Source organism: Cnephaeus nilssonii (genome assembly GCF_951640355.1).
Source record: "Cnephaeus nilssonii genome assembly, chromosome: 5".
Lineage (NCBI taxonomy): Eukaryota > Metazoa > Chordata > Mammalia > Chiroptera > Vespertilionidae > Cnephaeus > Cnephaeus nilssonii.
Window position 1 is genome coordinate 8,779,726 of NC_137076.1, and position 12,014 is coordinate 8,791,739.

Sequence of the window (12,014 nt, forward strand, 5' to 3'; positions counted from 1 at the left end):
CTCTAGACCAGGAGAGGGGTCTGAGCAGACCACCAGGCAGTGAATCTGAGGGGTCAATTATTCTCTGAAAGAACTTGCCCCTAAGAGCAGGATGGGGGCCAGTCTGAGTATCCTGGGAAAAGGCACAATCCTCCCAACCTCAAATGAAGAGGAGCCGCCCCTTCCCCCACCTGTGGAACAGCTCTGGGCTAGAATTCTGTGCCCCAGCAGCTGGGCCTGGTGGCATAGAGGACTCGAACATCTCTGGCCAGGTGGGAGCCTGAGCAGAAGCCCCGCCCAGTGAGAGCGGGCCTTGCTGAAAGATTAGAGAGCCAAGTGGGGCAGAGTGATTTTTTTGTTCTATTTTGGTTTTTGTGTGTGCTTTGTTTAAATCCCAACTGCTAGAGGTGGCAACAAGGGGGTGCCAGCAATCCAGGGAGAGCTGAGGCATTGGAAGGAGAGGAAGAGTCACCCACCCCTCCTACAAGCTAAGGGCACCACCCCAAGGCAAGTCTGTTAAAAACATCCTGATCTGGACCAGATACCCCACCAAGCCTAGTTCCAGCCCAGAACAAGTATATTCAAGGGGCAAGTCCGAGCAGACCCAGCTTCTGGACTATGGAGGCCCCACCCACCGGAATACTTGGGGACCCACAAGGCTTCAGCCAGGCTGCCCAGGGCTAGGCAGAGACAGTGACTCACATTGGCCAGCACCAGAGAACTGCCCGGGTGGCCTGGGACCCACACACCAAGGGGCCAGATACAATAGCATCACAACAAAATCCAGCGAGCTCCACAAATAGCAGACTCAAAGTTTTTTGTTTGTGTGGTTTTTCTGGGGGAGGGAGGTGGTTGATTTGGTTTGAATTTTCTTTCTCTCTTGTCTTCTCTCTTTTTTCTTATATTCTCTAATTGCTATCTTTTATTTTAACCAAATATTTTTTCTTTCTCATTCTCTTTACTTTTTGTTCTTACATTTAATTCAATTATTTGTTCTTCTCTTTTCTCTTTTCCCATCTTATTTTCCTATTGTATATCTCATTTTATTTAGTATTATTACATTTTAAAATTATTATTATATTATTCATTATTTTTTACCTTTTATTTTGATACTTACACTATTTCTGGTCTCTTTGATTTCATATACTCTGTTTTAAATTTATTTTAGTATTTTTCTTTCCTCCTTTAATTCTCCAGGTCTTTGTTAGTGTGCCTGATTTTGTTCGATTGCTTGCTTTTTAGTCTTTTGGTTGAGGCTGTTGTTTTCATTATTGTTGGTGTTTTGATTTTTTGTTTGTTTGTTTGTTTGCCTTTTAGTTTTTTTGTTATTTTCTTCATGTTCTTTTTTATTTGCTCTTGTTTCATTCTGTCAGTACCTGCATAACAGTTGGCACAATGAGGTCGGGGTTGGGACTCACAGTCAATAAGCCTGAGGGCTGAACTCATTCACAAATGGAACAACAGAAATCAAGACCCAAATTCAACAGGAGAAGATCAAGGAGTCTACACCACTGGGTCCCACTTGGAGGCATAAGAGTTTTCTTCAACACACAGAAACAAACACAAAGAAACAGAAAAAAAGAGGGGGGAAACAAAGAAATAGACCCCAAATGAAAGAACAGGAGGAATCTCCAGAAAAAGAGCTAAATGAAATGGAGGCAAGCAATTTATCAGATACAGAGTTTAAGTAATGTTTATAAAGATTCTCAGACAACTTAATGAGAACTATAAGGAACTCAGTGCAAAATATCAGTATGACAACAGACATAGAAATCATGAATAAGAATCAATCAGAAATGAAGAATGACATAGCTGAAGTAAAAAACACCCTGGAAACAATCAACAGTAGATTAGAAGAAACTGAGAATAAATCAGCAAATTAGAAGACAACGTAAAACAAAAACAAAAAACATACCCAATCAGAGAAGCAATCAGCAACAACAACAACAAAAAATTAAAAAGAAGGATCGTTTAAGGGAGCTTTGTAACAATATGAAACATAACAACTTCTGTAGCATAGGGGTTCCAGAAGATTAAGAATCTGAGCAGGGAAAAGAATACCTGTTTGAAGAAATAATGACAGAAAACTTCACTAACGTGGTGAAAGAAAAAGTCACTCAAGTTCAGGAAACATAGAGAGACCCAATCAAGATGAACCCAAAAGAACCCACATCTTGACACATCATAATTAAAATGGCAAACATTGCCTGACCAGCATGGCTCAGTGGTTGAGCATCGACCTATGAATCAGGAGGTCAGGGTTCAATTCCCAGCCAAGGCACATGCCTGGGTTGCGGGCTCCATCCCTAGTGTGGGGCGTGTAGGAAGCAGCCAATAATGATTCTCTCTCTCTCTCTCCCTCTCCCTTCCTCTCTGAAATCAATAAAAATAGATTTAAAAATAAAATGGTAAATGTTAAAGACAAAGAAAGAACCTTAAAGGCATCAAGAGAGATACAGAAAATTACCTACAAGGGAGGTCCCATTAGACTGTCAGCAAACACTTCAGACCAGAAGGGAGTGTCATGAAGTATACAAAGTATTACAAAGCAAGTGTCTGAATCCAAGACTACTCTATCCAGCAAGGCTATCGTTCAAAATTGAAGTCGAAATAAAGAGCTTCTCATAAAGAACTTCTCAGACAAAAAAGGCTAAAGTCGTTTATCACTACCAAACCAGCACTGCAATAATTGCTAAAGGAAGTAGTGTAAGAAAAAGAAATAGAAAGAGAGGGATGCAGGCATAAAGAATAAAAATGAAAATAAGTAAGAACCTATCAATAATAACCTTAAATGTAAATGGCTTAAATGCTCCAATCAAAAAACAAAGGGTAGCTGACTAGATAAGAAAACATGACCCATTATATTCTGTCTACAAGAGACCCACCTCAGAACCAAAGACTCATACAGAATGAAAGTGGAGGAGTGGGAAAAAAATGCTTGCATGCAAATAGAAATGAAAGGAAAATCTGGGGTAGCAATACTCATATATGAAGAAATAGATTTCAAAATGAAGGCCATAGCAAAAGACAATGAAGCTCACTACATAATAGTGAAGGGATCGATACAACAAGAGGATATAATCCTGGCAAACATATATGCACCCAATATAGAAGCACCCAAGTGTGTGTGTGTGTGTGTGTGTGTGTGTGTGTATTACACACTTCTTGAGAACTTAGAGGGAGAGATCAACAGAAATACAATCATAGTAGGGGACTTTAAAACCCCACTGACATCACTGGATAGATCTTCTAGACAAAAAAATCAACAAGGAAACAGGGATCCTAAATGACATACTAGATCAGATGTAATTAATTGACACTTACAGAACATTTCACCCCACAGCTGCAGAATATACATTCTTCTCAAGTGCACATGGGTCAATCTCAAAGATAGACCACATGTTAGAACACAAAGTAAGTCTCTACAAGTTCAAGAAGATTGGAATCATATCAAGCATCTTCTCAGATCACAATGGAATGAAATTAAAAATCAAATATAATAAAAACACTCCAAAATATTCAAACACATGGAAGGTAAATAGCATCTTATTAAACAATGAATGGGTTACCAATGAGATCAAGGAAGAAATCAAAAACTTCCAGGAAAAAAATGAACACACAAAAACCCAAAATATGTGGGACACAGCAAAAGTGGTCCTGAGAGGCAAGATTATAATACTACAAGCCTACCTTAAACACACACACACACACACACACACACACACACACACACAAGAAAATTTTCTAATAAGTTATCTAACCTTACAACTAAAAGAATTAGAAGGAGAACAAGAAGAAAAACCCAGCATAAGTAGAAGGAAGGAAATAATAAAGGTTTAAGTGGAAACAAATGACATAGAGACTAAAAAGAAAAAAACAATACAAAAGGTCAATGAAACCAAGTGCTGGTTCTTTGAAAAGATAAGATAGATGAACCACTAGTCAGACTCAAGAAACAAAGAGAGAGGACCCAAATAAATAAAATCAGAAAAGAAAGCGGAGAAGTAACAACTAACACCACAGAAATACAAAGGATTGAACAACTATATGCCACCAAGCTGGAAAACCTCGATGACATGGACAAATTCCTAGAAAAATACAATCTTATAAATCTGAATCAGGAAGAATCAGAAAACCTCAATAGACCAATAACAACTGATGGAATAGAAACAGTCATCAAAAAACTCCCAGCAAACAAAAGCTTTATCCAGATGGCTTGACAGGGGAATTTCACCAAACATTCAAAGAAGAACTAACACCTATACTCCTCAAACTATTCCAAAAAATCCAAGAAGAAGGAACACTTGCAAGCTCTTTTAATGAAGCCAGCATTATCTTACTACTACAATCATATAAAGACACTACAAATAAAGAGAATTACAGGCCAATATTTCTAATGAACATAGATGTTAAAATCCTCAACAAAATATTAGCAAATCAGATCCAGCAATAATTTAAAAAAGATCACACATCATGAGGAAGTAGGATTTATTCCAGGAATGCAAGACTGGTACAACATTCACAGATCAATAAATGTGACACATCACATAAACAGTGAAAGACAAAAATCACATGATCATATCAACCAACATAGAAAAAGCATTCAACAAAATCCAACACCCTTTTTTGATAAAAACTCTCAGCAAAGTGGAGTAGAGGGATCATACCTCAACATAATAAAGGCCTTATATGACAAACCTACAGCCAACATCATATTCAATGGGCAAAAACTAAAAGCATTTCCCCTAAGAACAGAAACAAGAGAGTGATATCCACTTTTAGCACTCTTATTCAACATAGTACTGGAAGTTCTAGCCACAGTGGAAAAAATATCCTCAGGTGAGGATTACCAAACAAAATACTCTCAACAAAGTGCATATAGGAGAAACTTACCTCAACTTGATAAAGGCCTTATATTATAAACCCACAGCTAACATCACACTCAATGGTGAAAACCTGAAAACTCTTTCTCTAAGATCAGAAACAAGACATGGATGCCCACTCTCACCACTATTATTCAACACCAGTGGCCTGGTGCACGAATTTGTGCACACTGAAAGGAAATTAATTAGAAGAAATATTTTAATATCGCTATTCGCCCTTTCTCTATAATAAAAGTGTCAACCAAATTCTCAATCGACAATGACAGATGGAAACACATGCGTGCGATTGGCTCCATCAAGAGCTTTATATGTATTGCGCATGCACTAGTCAACTTAACCTTTCATAGATATAGAATAAACTTGCTTAATTAGACCTGCTTTCTGATTTAGCTAAACTTTTTCCAGCCCAGTGAAGCACCCCAACTTCTCTTTCAGGTAATTGTCAGAAACACAGTAGTAAATATCAACACAAAGCAGATTATTATTGTAGATCATGCAGGGAGAACAATGGGTAATATATTTAACAGCACCAGGGTTTGACTATATTCTGCGCAGTGAGATAACCTGAAGTCATTTTCAAGGTCCACCATTTCTTACTTCTTTTCAGTCAGGTCAAGTTTCTAAGCTTTCCAAATCTCCATTTTCCAGCTAATGAAAAGAAAACAGGATTCCACCGAGTCTCCTATTTACCTACTCCAGGACTTCTGCGAGTATCAAATGAGATGAGGCATGGGAAAACGCTTCACAGATATTTGGTTAGTGTAAAAAGTTTCCACCTGGCTATAAAGCAAGTCATGTTCCTGGGCTGAAGAAACTCCAAGGAGGCTAGTCGCTAGGAAGAGGAAGCTGGGCATTGCTATGTGATGTCATTACCCGGACTGTTGGATTAGCATATTAGCCTTTTATATATACAGATAGTACTGAAGTCCTAGCCACAACAATCCAACAAGATAAGGAAATAAAAGCTCTAGCCAGTTTGGCTCAGTGGATAGAGCATTGGCCTATGGACTAACTGATCCCAGGTTTGATTCCAGTCAAGGGTGCATGCCTGAGTTGCAGTCTCAACCCCCAGTGGGGGGCATGCAGGAGGCAGCCGATCGATGGTTCTCTTTCATTGTTGATGTTTCTGTCTCTCTCTCCCGCTCCCTTCCTCTCTGAAATCAATGAGAATATATTATTTTTAAAAAAGAGAAAAGAAATAAAAGGCATCCAAATTGGAAAGGAAGAAGTAAAACTGTCATGATTTGCAGAGGACATGGTACTATATATAGAAAACCTGAAGATTCCACAAAAAAAGTTAATCTATATATATAAAAGCCTAAGCAACCATTACGACTGAACGACTGGTTGACCAGTCACTATGACGCACACTGACCAACAGGGGGCAGATGCTCAATGCAGGAGCTACTCCCTGGTGGTCAATGTGCTCCCACAGCCAACCTCCCGCGGCACCTCCCCCCGGCCGGCCAACCTCACGTGGTTCCTCCCCGTGGCTGGCCCAGCCCTGATGGGCCTCAATCGCTGGCCAGGCCGAGGGACCCCACCCATGTACAAATTCATGCACTGGACCTCTAGTAAAATTAATAAAAGAATTCAATAAAGTAGCAGGATATAAAGTTCATATACAGATATCCATCACATTCCTATACAATCAGATGAAAAAATTAAGCAACCAATCCCATTTACAACTGCATCAAAAAATAATAGTAATAAAATACCTAGGAATAAATACCAAGGAGGTGAAAGACCTGTACTCTGAAAACTATAAGACATTGAAGAAAGAAATTGAAGACATGCTCATAGATAGGAAGGATTAATATTGTTAAAATGACCATGCAGATTCAATGAAATTCCTATCAAAATACCAATGACATCTTCTCAGAACTAGAATAATCCTAAAATTTATATGGAATCACAAAAGACTATGAATAGCCAACCATGAATGAGGAAGAAGAACAAAGTTGGAGATATCACATTCCTTGATTTCAAACTATACTACAAAGTTATAATAATCATAACAGTGCTGTGGTATTGGCACAAAAACACACAGATCAATGGAAAGGAAGAGAGAGACTACAAAAAACCTTTGCTCACATGGTCAGGACACATACAAACATCAACCAGTGGATGCATAAATAAGTGGAACAACAAATCTCTCTTCCTTCCTTCCTTCCTTCCTTCCTTCCTTCCTTCCTTCCTTCCTTCCTTCCTTCCTTCCTTCCTTCCTTCCTTCCTTCCTTCCTTCCTCTCTCTCTCTCTCTCTCTCTCTCTCTCTCTCTCTCTCTCTCTCTCATCAATAAATAATTTTTTTAAAAAAGAACTCAATTTAAAGAAAACTCTATGCAAAGACCACCAGTTTGGGGTGAAGCCCTGGAGGCCTGCGGGCCTCCAGCCCCTCACTATGTAGCCCAAGGAAGCCTCTGGCCCGGGTGTAAGAGCATCACCTCTCTGTGCATAAACTTGACAAAGCCGCGTGGGCCTGTGAACACACAGGTCTCTGGGTCCCACTTCAGAGTAGTGTGTTCCAAAGAAAAACCATGGTTTGAGGAGCTTGGCCTTAACAATCCAACACGGTTCCTGCTCAGCCTCCTGCCCAATCCTCAGACACAGCCAGCTGCTGCCATCCAGAACTTTCTGGACTCCCGGACACATGCACAGTTCCTATTGTACTGCCTGCCTGACACACTTGGGCTCATCCTCCAGGACCAACACGAGGGCCTGCTGCCTGGATCTCTGGCCCACCAAGCAAGCTCAGACACCTTCCCTTGCCTACCTCATACCCAGAACCCCGTCCAGTGGTCAGAACTCACACTGCCTAGGAGGGAAGTGGCGGGAAGTGGCCCATGCCACTGCAGAGCAGCAGGGATGGGCTTAGGGGGCAGTCCTTCAGCACCGCCCTAGAAGCTCTATTACCACTCCACTTCACAAAGGAGAGCACTGAGACACAGAGGATGAGGAGGCCCCGGGGAGACTAGAACAAATGACCACACACCGGGGCTAAAAACAACAGGTATCTATCCTCTGCAGGTCTGGAGGCCAGAAGCCCAAGATCAAGATGTTACAGGGCCATGCTCCATCTGCAGGCTCCAGAGAGGGTCCTTCCTTCCCCTTCCAGCTGCTGGTGCCTCAAGCATCCCTGGGCTTGTGGCCACATCACCCCATCTCTGCCTCTGTTGTCACATGACCATCTCCCTGTGTGTGTCTCAAATCTCCCCTTCCTTTTTCTATAAGGACCCCGGTCACTGGGCCCACCTCATCCAGATCATCTCATCTAGAGATCATCCAGTGAGGACATCTGCAGAGACCCTATTTCCACAAAAGGCCACACACAATCTGAAGTCCCAGATGGGTGTGAATTTCAGGGGGACAGGACATTAACAACTTGCCCAAGGTCACCCAGCTACTAAGAGGCACGACTGAGCTCTGACCCTGTCCATCCTCTGATCCCTCCATAGCCAGCCTTGAAGGGTGTGACCACCCTGATGTGGCGTGGGCCTATCTGCCACACAGCCCCAACAGACCCACCTCCTCCAGTCTCAATGTCCCATTAACAAGACAGGAAAGTCAGGGGCTCACCTCCCAGGCTACCTGGAGCAGGGCGTGGCTGTGGGACCCACACCTAGAAAGAGGCTTAAGGGAAAACCTCTTCCGGCTCCCAGAAAAGAGAGCACCTGCCTTCCAAACAGAAGAGGCGACAGGTGACACCCAGTGCTAGATAGAAAGGCCCCAAGCCCCCTGCCCAGGGTATTCACACAGTCTCTCCAAGCCAGCCCGCCAAACACACTAGTCCATGTGCGCACTGTGAGCGATTCTGCAGAAGGAATTTAGGTCCCAGGACAGCTGGCTCTTAGTTCATCAAAAGGGAGATGACCCTGGGTGGGCCTAAACTCATCAGGGGAGCCCTGGAGGGGAAGGGCTCTTTCTGGCCAAAGATTGGACACAGGGGAATTTTCCACGGCTGGCCTGAAGAGGGAGGGACAATATGGCAAAGGACCAAAAGTGGCCTCCATCTGCCAGGCAGCCAGGAAACAGCCTCACACGCAGACCCGCCAGGGATGGAATTCACCAACAACTTAGATGAGCTTGGAAGAGGAATCCCAGAGGACTCAACCAATGGCATGTGGATTCCAGCCTCTGAGACCCTGAGCCAAAAATCCAGCCACTCCAGGCTCCGACTTCCCACCTACAGAACTGTGAACCAATCAATAGGCATTGTTTTAAGCCACTGAGTTTATAATCATTTGTTGCACAGCAGTAAAAAAATAAAAACATCCCTTGCAAATTCTTCCCATCTTGAAGGTGCTGGCTGGAGCTGTGAAAGCCATCTTGTGACCATAAGCATTGGAATGAAAACGGTTAAACACTCAGGATGGCAGAGAATGAGAGACAGACAGCGCCTGAATCCCTGCGATGTCCCTGTGAGAGACTATAGGATGTGGTCCTCAGGGAGCCACTGCTCTACTTCTCCCCCTTTGGAATCAAGTTGGCCTTACACTTGGCTTTGCACAGAGGGAACAGAGAGGGGGTAACATTCTGGGATGGCTGGAGATGGATATTAGCGAGCCCTACAGTATCCACCATTCCCTGAGGGAACCCAGACACTACGTGAAGGAGCCCAGGCTGGCCACATGGAGAAAAAGGCCTGTGGGTGAGATGCCACCAGAAGAGAACGGGGTCTCAGAAATAGAAGTGAGCCCAGCCAACATCACAGAAGAGAGAGACCGGTCACCCCCACCAGCCCCAACCCCGGGAGCCATGCTAATTGGGGTATCAGATGTGTGAATGAGGTCAGGCTGGCTCCTTCTGTCCCCACCAAAACCACATGAGCAGAGAGGAGCCACCCCCACTGAGCCCTGACCCACAGAATCGGGACAGTAACTAATGTTCTTCCAGGCCTCTAGGTTTGGGGGATATTTGCTACTCAACACCAAATAACCGGCTGACAGGCCCTGAGGGGGCTGCTGACTGCTGCCCCTGCACACACACTGAAACACGTCTCCAAGCCTGCTCCCAGGGTTCTCAAACCTCTGCTTCGTCAACTGACCTGTGACATCCACATGGAAGGTGACCCTCTGGCCCCCGGCCTCGCAGATGTACTCCCCGCTGTCCCCCTTCGCCGCCTGCTGCAGCACCAGCCGCCGGGTGCAGCCCGTGGCCTCCACGCGCACTTTCGAGCTCCCACTCAACTTCTTGCCATCCTTGTACCATGTCACCTGCGTCTGGGCCTGGGCCACCTCGCAGCTCAGCGTGGCACTGGCCCCGGCCATGGCCTTCACCTCGCTGTGCGCTGACTGCTCCTTGGCAAACACCACCGTGGGCTCTGTGGACAGGGAGGGACACACAGGGTCAAAAATATTTTCTAAATCAGGAGGACAGCACTGGGGACGCAAGGACTGAGCAGGGAGGTGGCAGGACAGGATAACTCTCAAGGCTCTGTGTGACCTGAAGAAGCCCCAGCACCTTCTCAGCACAAGTAGCTCATCCATCTGCACATTGACCACTGCCCAGGGGGCAGTCCCTGCTGGGGACACCATGAAGGACTCCTCTTGACCACACACCCTCTAGCAGAGGGACTTCACACCATGAGGGGTGCACACACCCTCCCCAGGTGACCAAGTCTTTCCCGGATGTGCAGGGAGCATTCCCACCCGCCAGGGACAGGACCTGGGCTCCACCTCCCAACTGCCTTCTGTGTGTCACCTGCTGGCCTCCTAGGGGACTGAGCTGTGCCTCCTGAGCCTGTCTCTTCCATGTTTTGGATGACTCACAAAGTGGTGGGCCTTGGCTATGTTTTCGGTCTTTACTGATTGCTCTTCTGTGGTGTGTCTGTTATTGGGATTTGGGGCACCGTAATATTCTCCCCACTCCCACCAAGTCTAATAATGTATCTTTTGCGTAAATCGTATTATCTGAATTTCACTCCAGTTTTTCACACTTTTATACGTTTTACTTTATTTCCTGCTGACAAAAGTGGTGACTGTGAGCCCCCTTGCCTGGTCCCTGATCTCACAGGCAAAGCTTTCAGGTGCCACTTAGTGTGATTAGCTGGTTGTCCTTCAGTATCATTTATCAGAAGAAGGATGATCCCTTTTATTTATAATTGGTTAAGAATCTATGGCATGAATCAATATTGATAAACATTTCTTCTATATTTCTGACATTAAATGTTATCAAAACGCAACTCTGCACTGATGAGGCGATCGCTTCATATTTTAGTTTCAATCTGCTCACGTCATGAGTGAGGTTGATTTGCTGAACTTTGTGGTGCTCACACAGCTGGGCCGTGACTTTCTTTATACTGCACCGTGCTCCTAATACATTGCCGATTCATTTTGATACTACTTAGCTTCAGGTTTTGGCCTTGGTCTCCACAATGGATTGGCCCATTATTTGAACTCTCCCTATCAGATGTTGGTGATAGATGTCATGCTGGTACCACGTATTAAGCCAGGGACTCTATGTTCTTCTCTAGCTCTAGAAGGATCTCCATGAACATGCAATAATGTCCTTACAGAATAGTTCATATAATTTTCCAGTGGAGCCATCTTGACCTATAAGAATTTTTTTTTATTGTGGTTCCATTTATTGAAAAGGATTATCTGAGCTGTCAAAATCTTATGCCACTTTTCATATAGTTTTCTAATTTGGTCAATTTCTCAAACATTTTCATGTTTACTCCTACAAAATCATTTGTCATATTATCCTAAAGTAACAATTAAAAATGTTTGGTGGATTTTATTTTTGTATCTATGCACACCCACAAGCTATTGTACACAGATATAACACCAAACTGTTATGTTGAGGCACCTGGAAGTAGATTAGAGATTAAAACTCTCCTAACAAAATGAAAACACAGTTAGTTCACAGACATCTCTGTGAACAAAGCAGACAGGGACAAATACACATGCATCATTAGGAAATACTATGACATAAATACTGACTCAACAGTCAGGGGCTATCACTATAGTTCCTTGTCTTCAACAAGGCGTGCAGTGTGGGAGAAGCTCTTTATTTCTCTCCATGTCTAATTCTGTACATCAGACTCCCAGGGGATTCTGACACAGGACACAAAAAGAAACCAAGATGTACTTTAGGAAGATATTACAGACCTCACATGTGCATGTCCCTGGCACACACCTGCCAATGCTCTGG

The 12,014-nt window shown here is 43.7% G+C and overlaps 1 protein-coding gene across 1 annotated transcript in view; it reads right to left on the minus strand.

Moving 5' to 3' along the window:
* Positions 1 to 12,014, minus strand: part of OBSCN (obscurin, cytoskeletal calmodulin and titin-interacting RhoGEF) — a gene marked incomplete at both ends in the record, with an annotated part of 160,537 nt that overhangs the window by 140,982 nt on the left and 7,541 nt on the right. Inside the window, 1 exon segment of the mRNA XM_079773281.1 lies at positions 9,907 to 10,182. Within this exon segment, the coding sequence (XP_079629407.1) occupies positions 9,907 to 10,182 (276 nt within the window).